The sequence below is a fragment of the Mauremys reevesii genome, linkage group 13 (genome assembly GCF_016161935.1).
Source record: "Mauremys reevesii isolate NIE-2019 linkage group 13, ASM1616193v1, whole genome shotgun sequence".
Classification (NCBI taxonomy): domain Eukaryota; kingdom Metazoa; phylum Chordata; order Testudines; family Geoemydidae; genus Mauremys; species Mauremys reevesii.
In genome coordinates this window covers 26,798,945-26,818,118 of record NC_052635.1, presented here as the reverse complement: position 1 = coordinate 26,818,118, position 19,174 = coordinate 26,798,945, and the positions used below count along the sequence as shown (strand labels likewise).

General features: G+C 40.4%; 1 protein-coding gene across 5 annotated transcripts in view; it reads left to right on the top strand.

Annotated features, from left to right (window-relative positions):
* PTPRT (protein tyrosine phosphatase receptor type T) overlaps nucleotides 1-19,174 on the top strand; it is a 698,170-nt gene that overhangs the window by 242,160 nt on the left and 436,836 nt on the right. For 3 of the 5 annotated variants that reach the window (XM_039498533.1, XM_039498528.1, XM_039498531.1), the window contains exon 3: nucleotides 12,097-12,368. In XM_039498533.1, the coding sequence (XP_039354467.1) occupies nucleotides 12,097-12,368 (272 nt within the window). Of the gene's footprint in view, nucleotides 1-7,008; nucleotides 7,162-8,968; nucleotides 9,069-12,096; nucleotides 12,369-19,174 lie in introns of those variants that run through there. The other 2 variants (XM_039498532.1, XM_039498530.1) reach the window with 2 other exon arrangements.

Sequence of the window (19,174 nt, the reverse complement as noted above, 5' to 3'; positions counted from 1 at the left end):
AAAGGAAATGTCACTCTTTTGAATCATCTTTCCAATTAAACATCCAAAAAATTGCACATAATTATTATGGAGCTATGGGTTGTCCAGAAGCTGTGAAAGGAGACTGAGTCAATACCTATCCATCTCACTTGTGTCAGCCTACCCTTTATGGCCCAGGTTCAACAAAGCACTTAAATATGCTAAGCATGTGAGTAGCCCATTGACTGTAATGGAACTTGTAATGTCTCTAAAGTTAAGTGTGTGCTTAACGTGTAAGTTCTTTGCAGGATGAGGGCCACAGTTCCAATATTTTGTTTGCTTTATGGTTTCATCACCTGGACAATATTTAAATGTAGTTTTTGTTGTGTGAATTAAAAAAAAACTATTTAGGCAGCATAAAATATTCAGAAAATGATTGATAAGGCAAATAACTGTTTACCTACTGGAATCAAATAGCAACAAAACTGTACAGGACTTTCATGGTTCAGTATGCACTTTATCCTTATTTAAAGCACCACTAATCTATAATTAAAGCTACTAAGCTGTTCTGGTCTATTGGGTAGAAAGAGACTATGTTTTTTTATAATAAGGATACTTTACCTGATAGATCGGAATAGGTCCTTGGCTAATGAAGACATTAGTCTATTATGTAAGCCTCTCTTTAGCACTGTATTTATCAATCTGAAGTAAGGACAGTCGAAGTACAGTTCCTTCGTGACCAGGGTATCATTAACTGCACTTAGTGAGTGCAGCAGAGCTTTATTTAAAAGTTCTTCGTTGCTGAGATCGGTAGAATTATTGGTCATTACAGCTACCCATTGGAGCTCTTTCAGTAACCCCCCTTCTTATTGCTGTGGTATAGAGGAGAGACTTGCAGTGAAGAGAGAGGGAGAGGGTAAAGTCTAGATATATCTGGTGCCTATGGAAACCTTAGCATATGCTGCATGGAGCCAGTGCCAGTACTATTAGCTATTTGAGTATTGGAAGCTATTCAGAGAATCGTAGGACTGGAAGGGGCCTTGAGAGATCTTCTAATTCAGTCCCCTGCACTCAAGCCAGGACTTAGTATTGTTGATCCCTCTTCTGAGACTTTTTGGGCTGTAAACTTTGTTTTTCAAATCAAGGAATATGTGTGAGATGGTGAGTGAGAGGAAGAGGAGTGGGGACTGGCCATTAGTGTTGTCCAAACAAATATTATTCTCAGACATGCTCAGATGCATTAGATCATTTATATGGACAAAGAGGGCAATACTGTACATGGGCATGCATTCCTATTGTTGGACAGGGGTGATATGTCCTGATTAGTGACTCACATTGGCTCTGAACCTGCACTGCTGAAGTCAGCGTGGAATTTTTTTCATTGACTTTGAGTCAGATATTGTTCAGATTGAAGTCCTACATCCTTGCAGATATTCAGCACCTGTCAGGATTTTGTGTAGTGCAAGTGACATTCACCCCGCGACAGAGGGCCATCACAAGCCATTTTGGGAATTTAAGTGAGTTATGCATAGTTGTGGGCTGACCCTCTCTTCAGTGCTGAACTAAACCCTATATGAATAGATCATCTGAATGAACCCTAATGGAAGCTACACATGTACATTGAGATGAGGCCATTAGTGACATCCTAGGGTATTCACTGAATGGTAGCACACATCAGAGGGCAAGCTTTTCCTGTGCTGAACATCCTAGCTACTTTGCTTCTGCCATCTTTTACTAGGCACCAGAGCTTCCTGTTGCTATTTCTGCCTTTAAACTCCACTTTTATTTTCTTTAGATTTACCCTTCAATGTCATTGATAAAATTATTACCATGTTAGACCTTGATATTACACATTTGCCTTACACCGCAAATGTCAACCAATAGTGCTGTCTATCCTAGGTAAACACTACTAGAAACACAACCTCTAGCATTGCCTGGATGATGTAACAGTAAAAGATAAATAGTTATTACTTGAGGATTTCCACACAACTCACATTCTATTTTTGTAAGACTCAGAGCTGTCTCCATGTGAGGTAGAGCCACACCTCCATTGTATAGGTAAGAAAACTAGGCTATAGAAATGTAGGGGCTGATCCAGTCAGACCCATGTGTGTGCCTATTTTGTGGGCCCTCACGTTGTCGTGTGTGTGTGTGTGTGAGAGAGCAGAAAAGCAGGGAAATGTTTTGGATCACACATCACATAAACCACATCTTGCAGAAAATCTGTCAATCAAAAATTGAGTCTGGGTCTCCAGGCTGCAAGTCCTGTGCCTCAGCCAGACCATTTTGTCATTAAGAATGCCCATGATTTCGCTCTTTTGGAATGGATAATATCTACTTTGTGATGTCATTGACAATGCTTGATGTTCCCTTTGGTCACAGTAAGTCATTCCCATCTGTGGAAAGCCTTTGAGAACATCCACATGCTGGATCACAGGAAATCTGTCAAACTGACTTATCTGAATACACATCCTCTTTGTATGAATATCTCCTGTCTGTGTGTTCAATTTCACCTTTTCATGTTCTCTGTATGTATAAATATCTCCTGTCTGTGTGTTCCATTCTATGCATCCGAAGAAGTGAGCTTTAGCTCACGAAAGCTCATGCTGAAATAAATTTGTTAGTCTCTAAGGTGCCACAAGTACTCCTGTTTTTTTTGCGGATACAGACTAACACGACTGCTACTCTGAAACATCCTCTTTTGTGTCCCATTGTACACTTCTAGCCAGTGACTGTAATGCTTGTTCTTTCTGTCTGGTTATTCTTGCCCATGGTGCAGACAGACCCCCTGCACTAGACATTATTTAGTTCAAGACTTAGTGAAGGGAAACTATCAGTTGGGTGGAAGCCATTGAAAGATGCTGATAATCTAACAGTATCTGTTGGCCACCATTATCCAACCCTTGGAAACCATTTAAAAAAGGAGTATAGTTTAATAATACCTGTGATTTACCACTGTCTAGTCCTGGGATATCATTGAAAATTTCTGCAGTCAGCTATTGCACAAGCAGCAGAATCTAACTGAAGAAGTCTATGGTTCACAATTAGGAAACTGGGGAAATCTTCATTCCTAGTTCTGGGTATTGCATCCCATAATTCTTTGGTTTATATAATGCAAGATAGCTGCTGACATTTTTCCCCCCAAAGGACACTGGTATACAAACTGGAACTGGTACAAATAGTTGTCACAAATTTAATCCTTACTTTCTTCAAATATTTAGTTCAGATATCTGGTATTTGTATCATAGGGTTGGTAATTTAAATAATATGGTATCAAGTCCTTCTTCCTGATAGAATTTCTGGAACAGGAGAAAAATGAATAACACTTTTCATGGTATAAATTTACACAAGAATAATTGTTTTCTAAAATTATGATACTCCTTAAATTTCTTGTGTGACTCTCTGGAAGTCATCCAAATGAATGAATATGACCCCATGAATCCAAATGAACTGAAGTTGCTGTTTATATGCATGGAAATGTTTGTGACTCTAGCTTTTTTATTACTTGACTAGTTCAATAAAATGCATGCTTGCCAAATAAAACACATGGGCCTGGTTTTTTGCCCTAACAATTGTCAGGGGAATAGTAACTGTAAGAAATGTCTCAAATAACTTTGAATTTCTATGTGCACACCTGCCTTCATTCCCCCAGCCAGAGGGGAGCAGATTTCTGAGGATGTGCACAAGTTCTACACGGTGTAGTAAAAAACCAGTTTAGATTATTTTCATTATCCAATACCATGTGTCATCATGCTCACCATAGACTGTTTCTTAAATGATGATATTGTAACTGTGTGCCCTACTAAGATATGTGCAAACAACATGGCATTTGAGGCACATACCTAAAAAGGTATGAGTATTTGCCTCAATAACCAGGGCAGGTTAAAATACATGATTGGTTTGCTCTACTTTGATGTAGAAGAAATGTACTGCAGTTCATACTTTCTTTCACTAGTGTTAACCTCCAGATCATGTCACAATGTCAATTTGTTCTTCCAGACTTCTTTGTTAGAGGGAAAGAGTGGCTTGGTTTGGATGATGGGAGAATTTTGATGGGAGGAGGCACAGGTGAAATTTGAGTCCATACTGTGTATCAACTGCATTGAGAGAAATTCGAGGCCCCACTCCTCCCATTTCACTTTATTTACACAGATGTGACAGATGTTTTGAGCTCAGGGCCCCAGTACAATTGTCCCCCTTTCTCCTCCCCTCTCATCATGGACATTGGCCCAAGTTGTTGCTGTTCAATATTTTTACATATGCCCACATGTTGGGAGGAATGTTTTTCCGAATAACAACCTACAACCCTGTTCCCCTTAACCTTACTCTATTTTTCACATTATCCTCAGCCCCCACATTACAAGCCTGCCCCACTTTCTTGTGTAAAATTACCATCAAATTTTAGAACACACTTTCTCCTATACATATTCCCTTGTAAACCCCACATATGCATATTCATTCTCATCTGTTGATTGCGTTATAATTCCCAGTTAGAATATTTAAAATAACTATCTTTCCAAAAATATTTAACTTTCCTATCCAGTTGGAAAAACATAGCTTTCCCCCGCATACTTTCTGATCAGATTTGAAATTAGCATTGCTCTTTTTATACCCTGCTTGCGAATCATTGATGCTAGTGCTGCAGACCTGTTGGCTACTGATGCAGGACAAAACTTTGTACGTGTGTAGGTTCTATTTCAAGTGTTTTGTCTTTTAATTTGACATTGTGGTGTGCTTTTTTTCCTCTTTGCAATGGTTTGGGGCAAAATTCTGCCCAGGAACATGTGCACAGAGCTTCTGCTGGTGCTACTGGAAGGTACATTCATGTGTTCAGGGATTGAACTTGGCCCTAAGAACAACATTCCCATTGGATTATAATACCTTTAAGGTCAGACTTTGCAATCAAGCAATTTCTTAGAATCATAGAATATCAGGGTTGGAAGGAACCTCAGGAGATCATCTAGTCCAACCCCCTGCTCAAAGCAGGACTGGTCCCCAGACAGATTTTTGCCCCAGTTCCCTATATGGCCCCCTCAAGGATTGAACTCACAACCCTGGGTTTAGCAGGCCAATGCTCAAACCACCGAGCTATCCTTCCCTCTATCTGTTTATTTTGCACTCATTCTTTATTGACGGCAATATTTTTCACTTCTAAACAGCGTGATTGTACAAAGCCAGCAGTGAAATGGCATTAATGGAGGTCTTACTCTAGTGATCACGAGGGGCTGTCAGTGGCTCATTTCTTCAGCTGTCATTTGTCAGAACACACTCATGTAATCTTAATGAACAGTGTGCAAAGCCATTAAAAACTCAATTACTTCTTTCTTTTTACTGCAGACGTGAGACAATGCAATCATAAAGTGCTGATGTGTAAACACAATAGCCACCATCTGCTACATAGCAGCATTTCAGCTCTGCAAAGAGGATATACGTTGCAGATGCATCAATAATAGGAGGCTTATCAAGGCATCATTATGCACCAAGAGGGGAATTTTTTTTTCAATTTTATGGCCAGCTAGAGAGCACTTCATTGTTTAACTCACCAATTTTCAGTGGTATAATTGTTAACTATGAAAGAGTGTTCAATGTTTATGTTCACTGTTATTCTAGTGGATTTTTTAAAAATCATTTCATTTACCACCTTCCTTTCCTACTTGTTCCTGACTGATCTGAACATAACAAGTTCATTTTGTGATTTTTCAGGACACTAGCAGTAACAGAAAGATATTGTTTAAGATAACCTGTTGATCAAAGAATATTAAATTAAGTTCAAGCTGGTTTAACAAACACTCTTGTGTCTGATAAGTATGAAGACATGTTCTTTTGCACCACACACACAACTTTTTCTTGAGCTCTTGGTGTACAGTTCATTACATATTTTTTGTTGCTGTCTTAAGATGTTTAATTTCCCACAAGAAAGTAGAAAACTGGAAGTGTGAGTGGTATGATTTTTATTTTTCACAACCAGATATACAGTGGTCAAGTTAAAAAAAAAAAAAAAAACCCAAACAAACAAACAAAAACTTTCCAGTTTTACCTAAGATTAATACCATTTTTAGTTATGTTTTTTATACCATTGTAGCTGTATGTCTTTCAATGATTTGTTGAACAATGTGGCTTGTATGTCCTACATGTTAGTTCCTTCTATGTTTCTCTGACCTCTGATCAGCGTCATGTCTCCTAACCATGGATGAGCCCCAGTCACAAAGCTTGAATCCAGGTTTAAACTTCCCCAAATATAGGATTGTTTGAGTGGGATTTTCAAAGGGATTCAGCACTGGCTTCATTCTGCTGTCATTTCAGTCAATGAGAGATTTACTCTCAGGGTGGATATGATTTAAATCAAATTGATTTAAATCACTAGTCAGGGAGACTCAAATTAATCATGGATTTCTACATAAAAGTGCATTATTGTTGGTTGCTATAACCTTAACATATATTCTTCACAAATCAGAGATAGATAGATGGAGGTTTCATTTTTAGAAGATACACACTATACATTTTTAAGTGATTTGTTTTGAAAACTTTTCAGATTAGTTTTATAGCTATATCAGAAAATGAATGATTGTTTGGTTATTGCATTTACCAAAGGTAATTGAAACAGATATTTATGAAGCCACTGGGAGGTGAACTATCTCCAATTCAACAAGTTAATCATTACTATTTGGAGGATTTTCCTGCCATGCTGTATTAGGAGGAGAACATCACCATACAGACATTTAAATTGTTTTATTTAACTAAAACAACAATGTTATGTATTTTGGATTTTTTTCTTCAACAGTAAACATATAATATTTTAACAAAACAAGCATACAATTTTTTTTATTTAGTCAAAGATTCAAGTTTTTAAAATCAGATTTGTTTTTGCTAAAAAATTTAACTAAAATAGTTAAATGAAATGTTAAAAAAAAAATTAAATCGACTATATCAGCCAGGTCAACATGAGAAACTTAAAATATTAGTTTCTGCAGCTAACTCAGTCATCTTTACCTTCATTTTCCTGTTTGTTCATAATCTGGAAAAGAAAAACAAGCTTTCCTGCTTTTTCAGGTCCCAAATGATTTCTCAATTTGGAATGAATTAGTCCAAAGGAAGAAAATATTCTTTCTACACCGGCAGAAGACGCTACTGCTGTTCAAAGTGAGATTATTACTTCAACAGTCTCTGAATCCAAGTGCTTAAGTGATTTCCACCAGTTCGCTGGTATGACTTTCTTTAAAACATCATCAGTAAACATATATTTCTTGAATGATTTACTCTTAGCTCTGAAGTTTATTATATTTGGCATTATGGAGGGATGGTTGCTGGATGTCCATGTCATAGCCAACTCCTCTTCTTCAGCTGTTAAGGTTTGACCCTGGTACCGAGTATTGAAAATATCTGCAAGAAAATGAGCTGGAGATAGTGCTTGTCCCATTCGTTTTTTTTTTTTAATGCTTGTAATTTAACTCTGTCATTGACTATTTATTTCTCTTTTTTTAAGATCTCACTCAGTTCTGTCCAAATTTCAACAGCGTCAGCAATAAAACTGCTATTTCCCTGCACTTTGTTCAAGGCTACAGAAATAAGCTTCAGGGTACTCGGCATGTGTGTAGCATTTCTCTTAAGCCCAATGTTGAGAACTTTGGCTGTGATGATGCCATCTATTTTTTCATTATTTTGTTCACAAACTGTCATCAAGTTAGGCCAATTCTTGATATACTGCTCAAAACAGTCCACTACTGAGTTCCATCGCACGTCTTATGGGAGAGTGAGCTTGGTTCCTCCCATCTTTTTCAGAGCAGCTGCTGCAAAGTGGTTGTTATGGAAGTATTTTGCATTTTCAACAATATTAGCCTTTATTTCTGGAACACTGAAGTCTATAGGCTAGGAGGTGTATCAAATGAGCACTGCAACCGTATATTATTAGCTTGAGACTCTCTCTTCTAAATTTCTTCTCATCTTGGATACATTTGCAGCATTGTCTGTGACCAAACTGCATACTAGACATTTTTTTTTTCACAGTTTGTTATAGCTTTTACTGCTACTTTTTGTAAGTATTCTGCTGTGTGCGCATTTCCTGATGTGTCAATTGTTTCTGTAAGGAAGACATTCCCTTCTTTGGTTATCACACAAGCACATACAACAGGAGCATTGTGGACATTGCTCCACCTATCAAGACTCCGGTTAACAATTTCACTCTCTAGATCTTTTGCACACTGCTCAATTTTTCTTTCATACACTTTATCCAGCAATTTGCCTGCGACATCTGCTCTGTTGGGTGGACTCTATCCTGGTCTTAATGACTGAACCATGTTAATGATGTGTGGGTTCTCAATCACATGGAAAGAAGAGTTTTTGCATAACCAAACCAGGCAATTTTTTCATCAATTACCTCTTTTTGTAATCTGCTGGTTCTTGTCACAAACTTATCTATGGTTATTTCTGGATGATGGAGATTTTTTTTCTTTTTGATACAGGTGATATACTGTGACTATGTCAAGTATCAGAGGGGTAGCCATGTTAGTCTGGATCTGTAAAAGCGGCAAAGAGTCCTGTGGCACCTTATAGACTATCAGACGTATTGGAGCATGAGCTTTCGTGGGTGAATACCCACTACTTCAGATGTGACTGTGACATACATGATGTGACTGAAACACTATCTTTGGCAGATAACTCTGAAACTATAGAAAACAATGGTGATCTTGAAGGTGGATAGTCTTCAGAATCCTGTATGTTGAGGATGGATTCTCCTAAACAAAATTAAGTCAATGCAGTTATTTAATTATTATTACCATACTGCTCATTTAGTATTACTCATTGCATTCACCGACTCTCAGTACTACTTTAAAAGTGAAATTGTAAATGGAAGATCTGCCTATTTCAGCTATTTATTTTTTATCACAACTGCATCTAAAATGATAGTACCACAGAGTAACAACTATGTTTTTTGCTCAAACATGAGAATTCAAGAATAGTCCAGAAGGAAGACAGGCAGTCCTTAAGAAAAACTATGAAATAAAAAAGTTTACCAACCTGAGGCTCCTGCATGTTCAGACCTGTTCCTTTCATCATTTTCAGCACAGCGTCCTCCTTAGAAGGCACACTTCTCATGACGTTGTTTCATACTGGTAAGGAGGCCTTACATTTCTTTGTTGCACTGTTTGCATTTTGCACACATGCTTGTCTTACCCATTGGTAGAGGAACTTCATTAAAATATTCCCAAACTGGGTCTCTCTTACGGACTGCTGACATTATAGGTTTTCCCTTCTAGTGACAGAATGGTATGGTAGATCTCAAATCAATGAAGGCTACACTCGGAAAGACCTCAAGACTTCTAGAGTATGCTGCTCAAACAGTTTCACTTTTGTTGCTACTGCCTGTCCCTCCCTTCTCATATTTACCTCCAGACTTCTGCTTCTTGTCCAAATCTATTCCACCCCCAACAATCTTCTATTCATTGAACTTTTTGAAACTGTGCACTTTTAGAGAGAGGTACGGGATTGGCTCTGTGTACACACATTGGTAAGGGACAATAGAGTTGAGGTCTGTTATTTCTCACCTCTATATATTATTTAATTTATTTATTTATTTATTTGAAAACATTGTTTTGCTGTTAACAATCAGGTTATCTCTGGAGACACAAATCCACAGTTTGAGAACTGCAAAACTAAGCATCTCTGATGGTATCTTCTAGACTGAGCACTGAATCCCATTGGTTAGATAGAAAGATTAACCTAAATAATCTATACAAAAGCTCCTGGAACCCAATAAGATTGGGTCCCTAATCCATGAATTATTGGAGCACATTTACAAAACTTTTCTTAAATGTTACATTAATAGATTGTCTCATACTGTAGAATTAGAATTTATAATCCCTATTCCATGATGAGATATCTTTGAGCTATAATGTATCTTAATTAAAACTATCTTTAGATAGTTTTTTCCTCAAAAAGCATCTGATTTAAATAAAAAACAGTTGATTTTTTTTAAATTATGGATTTTTATCCAGCCTGTTTACTATTACATTTGGTGGGAGCAGAACTGGGTCAACAGTGAACACTTTTTAAAATCCCAGCATTTGACCTTGTGCTTTGGCATGGTCTTCCGATTGTAGAGAGGGATCAGCTGCAAAGTTTGGATTCAGATCTAAAATTTCTGAAAGTCCAAGGGTGCTTGAATTTGAAGTTTTCTTAGGTAACATCCATTTCTATTTCTACCACATTGAGATGTAGGTTAGAATAGCCCTGAAAGGATCTGTCTGTCACTTTTCTTGTTGCTCAGTGCAATCGTTTTCTCATCTTTACTTATATTGTGGTTGAATTTCCTAAAGTTTCGAGACTTTTTTTTCCCCTTTAGTATAAAAGACTTACTTCCTTCTGCATCCTTGCCTCTCTTGATGCTTTATTGAGAGAGAGAGAGACTGCGTATGAACATGGCGGGGAGGGGGAGGGTTTTGTGGGAGAATGCTGCCCAGTGTCCGTTGATTATAAATTTATAGCATATGGCTGTTCACTGAGCAGACTTGATCAAAATGTTTATCTGGCTCATCTGGGTGTCTGTCACACTGTTGCAGCGTGGTTTAGAAAGGAAAAGGGAACTTCTATAGGTTAGAACTGAAGTGAGCCTTTCCAAACTCAATCTTCTGTGAACTGCAAAAGGCCAGCAGAGAAATACATTTGTAGCATGACTTGGCAGCAGTATCGGAACTGAGAATGTCAAGAGGGTTGCGTTTGATTAAAAATTATCATGCCTGGCTGCTGAAACACAGAGATTATTTTCCTCCTCTCAATAGTTTTTTTCCAATTTTCCTGCGTGTGCCCACACTGAAAGTTGATTCTTTGAATAGAATCGAACCAAATAACTCCCTTAACGGCTTTCTCATTGCTAATGTGTTTTGTCACCTTGATGCATCTGTGAAGAGACAAGTTTTAAACCAATGTGTCTCAAAATAAAATGCTTGGTGTAGCAAGCTGTGGGTTCCTCAACACCCACTGCTGTGGTTTATATAAGGTAAGCTCCAGGGTAAACAAGCTCATTAATCCCTTCTAATCTTATACCACCTCCCACTCCAGCATTTTCACTCTGAATGCTACTTGTGTCCAGTTCCTCCCATGAGTGGTTTAACTGTCCTTATTGCATTGTTTCTAGCTGGGATGTCACTGTTACACTCACGCGTTTAATTCTTCTGGGCTCTGGCAACCGGGGGTGCTGTTAATGCAGGGGAGTGTTTAGAGGCTTACTATGCAGAGATGTTGGGTTGTATCTCATGCTGGTGTAAGCTGGCACAGGTCTGCAATGGTGCTACACTGACTTATGGCAACTGGGGGCCTCACCCACTGCATCTTTTTATATTGGGCATGCCATAGGGGGAGCCAGGTATGCAAGGGTGTACATACATTGTGTAGGGCTGGTTACTACATGAATATGGCACTACCAAATTCATGGTCCATTTTGGTAAATTTCATGTTCGTAGGATTTAAAAAATCTTAAATTTCACAGTTTCAGATATTTAAATCTGAAATGTCATAGTTCTGTAACTGTGGGGGTCCCAACCCAAAAGGAGGTTGTGGGGCGTTCACAGGGCTATTGTTGGGGGGTTGTGGCATTGCCATCCTTACTTCTGTGCGGCTGCTAGTGGTGGCACTGCTTTCAGAGCTGGGTGCCCAGCCGGCAGTGGCCGCTCTCCAGCAGCCCACCTCTGAAGGCAGTGCAGAAGTAAGGGTAGCAATACCGTGACCCACTTACAATTGCCAGATTTCATGGGGGAGTCCGTATTTCATGGTCAATTATGAGTTTTTCATGGCCATGATTTTGGTAAGTCCCTGTACATGAAACCTGGACCAAAAAGATGTATGTTAATTTTAACTCCGAAGGAATATTTCCGTCTCCTATTATATAAAATGAGATTCACTGAAGAAAATTCAAAAATAAGAACTCTTATAATACTCTGGTGTTATCAGGCCCAAAATCTACTTGTATCTCTACCTAATAAGTTTAATATCCATAAAATAGGAGGCTTCAGCTCCATGAAATGAACATTTTGTTTTCTGACTGCTGCGGATCATGTAGAATCATTTACTTTTCTGATACAATTGCTCTGAAAACCCAAAACCAAACCCCCTCTTCTCTTCCCCTTTTCCCTTCTTTCTCTCTAGGTTCCTTCATGATGGTGAATAGCTCTGGCCGGGCATCTGGGCAGAAAGCTCACTTGCTGTTGCCCACCTTGAAGGAAAATGACACTCACTGCATCGACTTTCATTACTACCTGTCTAGCAGAGACCGCTCCAGCCCTGGCTCGTTGAATGTCTACGTCAAGGTTAATGGTGGACCACAGGGCAACCCCATCTGGAATGTGTCGGGGATTGTTACTGAAGGTTGGGTGAAGGCAGAGCTTGCCATCAGTACATTCTGGCCACACTTTTATCAGGTATGTGTTTGTAATATTTCCTCCACCAAAGATTTGCTCTGTTGCTCTGAGTTTGGGGCTGGGCTATTGTTAGCCAAGGAGGTCATGAATGTTAGTTCTGAAATAACAATACTTAATTTTTTTTCCTGTACAATATTGGAGCAGTTGTTGCAATATGTCATGAGCTCTCACCCCATCACAGGCAAGAAAGGGTTGAAGTCCCAGTTAGTCATTCACTTCACCTGGGTGGTAATGAGGTAGTTTCTTGTCAGTCAGGGGAGGTGGGACTAGGGAAGGATCAGGTAATAACTGGCATCTGGGCCTTACAAATAGGTTGAGAATCAAGCAGAGAGAAGCTTCTGGATGACTGGCTTGCTCGCTCCCGTGAAGGGGTATGGTGCTGGAGGCCTCAGGAAGACTTTAGCTGGGCAGAGCAATACTCAATAGCAGAGCTGGAGAAAGGCAAGGGGATGAACACAGGGTCCAGAGGATAGTTAATGAGTCTTTGGGACTACACCTGGACATTTTGTCACCTTGGAAGTGAGCTGAAATATCCACTTTTCAGCTGGAGAGCTGACTGGCATGTAAAGGCAGATGGCCTAAAGGTGGCACAAGAGAAGAAGAAACTCTGCAACACTGCATGCAGACATGAAGGGAGAGATTGATAGGACCTGCTGGCAAGAGACAGTTTATTCTAGCTGGATCCTGGTCCTGCCTCTGCTCCTTGGTCTCTTTCTGAATCTCTTTGGGGCAACCTCTCTGCCTTAGTTTCCCCATCTGTAAAATGGGGGTAAACACTTACCTACCCAATTAGTGCTGTGAGGCTTCCTTTGCTGATGGCTGATATGCTTTGATATCCTCTTATGAGTGGTGCTTATATAAGTAAAGAGTCTTAGTTTTAGAACTGGGCTTGTGTGTGGTGATTTTGTATGGTGGGAGCCTCCAGGCATCTTGAAGCATGCTTCTTTCTTAAGAACATACGAATGGCCCTACTGAGTCAGACCTAAGGTCCATCTAGCCCAGTATCCTTTCTTCCGACAGTGGCCACTACCAGGTGCCCCAGAAGGAATGAACAGAACAGGTAATCATCAAGTGATCCATCCTCTGTCGCTCATTCCTAGCTTCTGGCAAACAGAGGCTAGGGACACCATTCCTGCCCATTCTGGCTAATAGCCATTGATGGACCTATCCTCCATGAATTTCTTCAGCACTCTTGCTTCTAGAAGGCTTTCAGCTTCTGGAGGGAGGGCTTTATTGAGCCAGTTGGTGGTCCGCACTTATGTGTTCTGAGAATAAGGATGTGTAAACCCTTCCACTTGCATTTACCATGGCTCTGCATAAAAATGGGTAAATATACATGACATTTATCTAGACATTTAACTAACTATCTGCACATACTTAACCCAGTCTGCCCATGCACCCCAACTGACTGCATAAGCAAGAGTGCTTGACATTTGTTCACTCACCTTTGCATTTGGGCGGTTGCTCTGTTTTTGAAAGCTTGGCCCAGATTCCTAATCCGAGTGGGCTCTTCATCTGTTTGCTTTTTCTCCTGAGTCCTCCCTTCCCCTGCTTGAGTTACTGAGTTGAACTTAACACCAGCAGCCTGGCATCTAATGGGGCATCTTTGGATCGATTTTTGCCATCTTGTAAGCTTGCTAAATAAATTGGAATACGTTTAGAGTAAGGGTTGCTTGTGGAACAGTTTTGCCTCTGCTGCCTAGCTGACTCCTTCCCTGAGTCTTAGAGTAACTTCCTCTCTGGTGTGTCAAGCTCTTCTCCCTTTCCCCCAAGAGCGGGAAGTAGGTCAGAACTACATCCGCTGGAACTGCACCAGCCCCCACCAAGACTGATAGTCCTGCTAGTTTAAAAGCCCAGGCCCCTTTCAGATTGGAGGGCATGCTGAATGAAAGTTAGCCCATCTGAATTCCAGTGAGTGCCAATGATGGTGATTTCTGTGGTATATGGACACCTGTCCACTTGGAACAGGACTAAGAGCAGCAAGCCCATTGCATCCTGTCTCAGTCCTGGCTTCTGAAAAGAGTAAGAACAGACCCTTCCCAGCAGTCAGCCTCAAATGGGCAGGGAAGGAATTAGTGCTAGGGAAGAATAGTCAAGTTTCTTAAGTCTTAGACTGTGAGGTGCTTCATATACCAATCCTGAACTGAAACTACATGCTTTGACCTTCCGGCGTTCCATGAAGATTGTGGACATAACAGTGGGCACTCCTAGCACAAGGAGCCAGCGGACAGTCTCGTTCTGCTGCTGTTCAAGTTCCTGAATCAATTTCACTCAAGTAGGAGCACATGACAGTAGCCTAATCTGGACCATGGCCCTTTCATATAGTGCTGAGCACTCATTCAAGAGCATCCCCACCAGGAGCTACTGTCTTGTTGCCAACATCTGAGTGTATCCAGAGGTACTGGGGGATTTAATGTAGTTTACCATGATTTTTTGTTTGCTGCCAGCAGAACGTCATCAACCGTTAATCAGGGGTTTTTCAGTGACATCAGCAAGTTGCCTGGATGAAAAATGTTAGAAATGCCGATCAAGTCCAGATGTGGCTGGAATGTCATAGTGGTTGTCTCATTATTAGTCTTTCCCAAACAGAGGCTGGGCTTCAGTTAGCTAAGCCGGATTTCACACCAAGAGGACTATTTTTAAGCAGCAGATAAATTCTAAATACTCAAGTGCAGGTAGCACTCTACTCTTCTGGAATGGTTCCCTAGAGGAAGAAGGGAGGTGGGTGGTTCAGGACTATTTAGCCTGAAGAAACTGTTCATCCAAAGAAGGGAGGCAGATGTAGAGAGCAGCTGCAGTGCTGTCTGGTGGGGAGTTGGGAGTCAGCTGGCTTTGTGAGATCAGGGAGTAGCTGTGCTGTGCAAAGGGACCGCTGCAATTTTATTTCTGCAGAAGCACTAATATGCCACTTTAATATGCTAAGTGAAGTGAAACTTTATTAGGAATGTGCATGCCATGCTTTGGGCTCTTGCTGACTTTTCCAGGAGAAACTCATTATAGTTGAAGGTTTCAATTATATTTTACTACATTAATTTTGCAGCCACCTGTTTACTGCACCATCATGTGGCCTGTTCCAAACTCCTTTCTATGCACTTTCTTGGCCTTAATTCAGTAAATGAGTGCACTTTCTGTTCATGCAGGACACTTTTACTGTTCTATTAGAGACAAAAAGGAATGGCAAGGAACTGCCCACTACACATTGTAGGAGAGGTGCATAAATTGCTGATCAGAGGCACAAATGGGATAGGAATTACTGTGGATAACATTCCACAGCTGAGTGGAATTTCTCTCCCGCCCCCATTCACCCCCCCACTTTTAATAACTGGATGGGATTTTTTTTTTTTTAAATCTGAACCATGGTGACTCCTTCCCTTCCTGCCAAAAGCACTTTGGTTCTTGTCCTGTTTTTTCTTTCTTTCTTTCTTTTTTTTCCTGGTGGTTGGTCCTTCCAGACGTTCCCACTCTGCTCAAACTTTCATTTTTCTAAAGGTGGCTTTTAAACCTGACAGATTCACCAGTCTCTAACTGTATAAACTGTCTCTGTCTGATGGCCTATAAACCAATGGTCATCCCAGGTCTTGCTACATTCAACCAAGACGGTGGAGAACAGACTGAGGGAAATTTGTATACTTAAAAGGAGGAAGCGAGAAACTTTGTCCCCATTCACTCTTGTTGGTGACCTCATGGAATACCTGAGGCTATGGGCAGACTGAGCTCAAAGATGGCTGTAATCTGGGTACCTAGATGCCTGGTAGGCTCCTCATCTCCCAATTGTCAGGAAGTGGCACATCTTGATCCTGAGCCATAGAAATATTCCTGGTTTTAAAAGCCTTTACACTCTGTCAATTTTAATCTAGTAGTGAATGCCAGGGAAATGCAGACTGATTCACTGAGGCCTGGAATCATGATCAGTGTTTCACAATGAACTCTTAAGACAGTGTTTCAAAAGTAATGAACAACCAGGAAAATTTGTCTCCACATCAAAACAAAGAATTCGTGTCTGACAAAATGTGGAGGATGTTCTTGATGCACAGATGCGCCTTCGGAGTCATCAGCAGGAACAGTGTTGTGTTATTAGGCTGGGAAATTGGGCCTCTAACTCCTCTAGATGCTTTTCAAAATCCCACTGTTAAGAAATAAATGTCCAGAAACATCTGCCTTGTGCCTGACCCTCCCAGGAAGCTTCAGCTACTACTCAAAGCTATAGAGAGTCTGGCTATCTGAATACTGGTAACCCAGCCAATTTCCTGAGGTCATGTTTGCAATGCTGGCAATCCTGCACAAGATTCACATGAGTTATCCAGTTATAGAGGCATTCTGTTGAGACATATATGGATGGTGGAGATTTATAATGGCTACCCCAGAATTTGTCACACTTGGATTCCCAGCCTGAATAGGTGTTTAGCATAGTGAGGAAAAGCGGTAAAAGGACTGGGAGAGAGTTTATACATGTAATCACTGAATTATTGTGTGCCATAAAGATGAGCTAAGCTCCAGAATGCACCAAGCGCAGTACTGGAGTCTGCCAGTAAAAGCTGGTGTGATGTACAGCAAGGAACATTATTGATCTGTGCCTTAAGAAAACAGTTGTAGTACAACAGATGAAGCAGGCTACTTTGCTAACACAGACACTGTTTGTATAAAGTAGCAGTAACATGTAAGGGTTGTTTGTTGGGAAAGAAACATGAAATGGCTTGGATTTTACTATTCTCAAAGGTGTTTAAGAAGGTTCCAAAAGTGTAAAGCTTTGCATTTTCTCTGTTTCCCTGTTAAGCTTTGAGCAGTTTGTTAAAATGCAGAACAGTATTAAGGGCCGAAATCTGCAACTTTCAGAATGAGTAAGGAGCCCCATTGGAGTAAAACATGAGCGTCACGTATATAGAATTGGGCCTTTAAATTAGCATACATCTCAGCTTCCTCCAGGCCCTGAGCTCCAATTCTCTGCCTCCCAGAAAATCTGGTCTGCTGTCATTGTGCTGGGGTCTAGGTCGGTGCAATGCAAAGGGAGAAGGAAGTTCTGTGAGCTTGGATTGATGGAAGAAATTAGAGCATGAAGAGTTCAGGGTGGCAAGGAGGCAGAGCGTGAGACGTCTTCTGAAGCAGGCTTGCCTACAACTGTTCTGCAGATTCAGATAATTGAGAGGAGTGGAAAACATGGGGCCGAGGGCAGTTTGTGTGGGGCTGATTCTCATCTACTAACTCAGTTAGCAGTGGTTGCCCTGAGCCATCTGTCTCAGTCCTTGTCAGTCCAGTATGCCATAAAGGACATTACATTACACATTAGATAGTCAACTGTAGTGAACAGACGCTTCTGTGGTCTAGCATTTGCTTTTGCCAGCTACTGATAGTTAAGGGCAATGCCTAACCCTTCTCAGAAGAGTTCTCTTGAAGGTGAGAAGTCTGGGCTCTGAAGAAATTTCCTTGAGTGGAAGATATGGAAGCTGATAACATGGTTTAAGATGCCTTTTGGGCAGACTATTTTCCAACTGAACCTTCCTTCCTCATGTATTCAAAAATTAAAACAATATTAAGGTTACAGTTTGCAACCTAAGTTTGAAAGGAGCTGCAGCAGTAATTTCTCAAATAATCTTCCTGATCTCTGCAATGTGTTTCTCGAACGACTCGCTCATTTTAAAGACCGTAAGCAAGAGGTTCCTTATATGACACTATAGCACTAGAAAGCAAGTAGGTGGCTCATGAAGAACCCTTTCCTTTTTCAAAGCTGCATGTGTAACCCCAGCATGTGGTTTTCTCTCTAAGATATTCGCCTAACTCTTCAGTAACTGGTTTTACCAGTTTCTCCTGTTGCTGCTGTACCTTGGGTAGTCTGTTCCTTAACTGCTCTCCTATGTATTTAAATTCCATTCCTGACTTTATTCAGTACTTGATCTTTCCTTATCTTAAATCCTTTGCCCCCTTTGTTCTTCTATTTCACACAATTTCCAATGCTTTTGCTGAATCTGTCTTTTCAGGACTCATTTCAAAAGGTCTAATTTTTGTGTGTTCTTGGTATACTAGGAGTAGTACAACTTCAGGGTTTTCTTCCATAAAAAAAGGAAGTAGATAAACTTGAGTAGAAATAAAGTTTTGGAAACCCAGATGCAACACAAACCAACCCTGTTTGATTACAGAAAGTCCATTGCTTTAATTGACTGTCTTGGGTGTTGCCAGTGCATAGAGACCAAGTATTGACCAAATGGGGTAGTTTATCTTTCTATCAATAAAACTGTTCTCTGTGGGTGAACTTGAGCTCTGTGCAGGGAGCCAGCTGAACGGCCACTGATATTCTGCCTGCATTTTCCTTTATCTTTATCCCAGTCGTACCATGCTAAATTTCTCCTTATCCTTATTGTTTGCACCATCCAAATATTTCCAAGCAGTTCTGTTCTGCCCACCCCCATCCTTTAGCAGTTTATTACACAAATTGCACACATTCAGTTCTTCTCTCTAAACAATTGCATTGGCTTGTTTTTCTTTTCTGGAGCTTTTCTCTGAGCTCCTGGTCTCTCTATCCTTCTTTGATAATGAGGTGCCCAAAACTGAGAACAGTATTCCAGGAGCAATCTCTGGGTTACAGCAAAAGCCCATTATTGCTCTGCTGTGTAACTTGATGTCTGTTTGTGTGCAGCCCCAGATTGCTTGGGCATGTTCACTGCCATACGGTATAGCACTCTTAAACAGCTCTTCTGAATACATCCGCTCCTCCATGAGGATAGATTTTTTTTAAAAATTAACATACAACACGTGTAGAGATACTACGTATCATATTTTTTTAGAACAGTATTTCATTCTCCATTTCTGTTGGT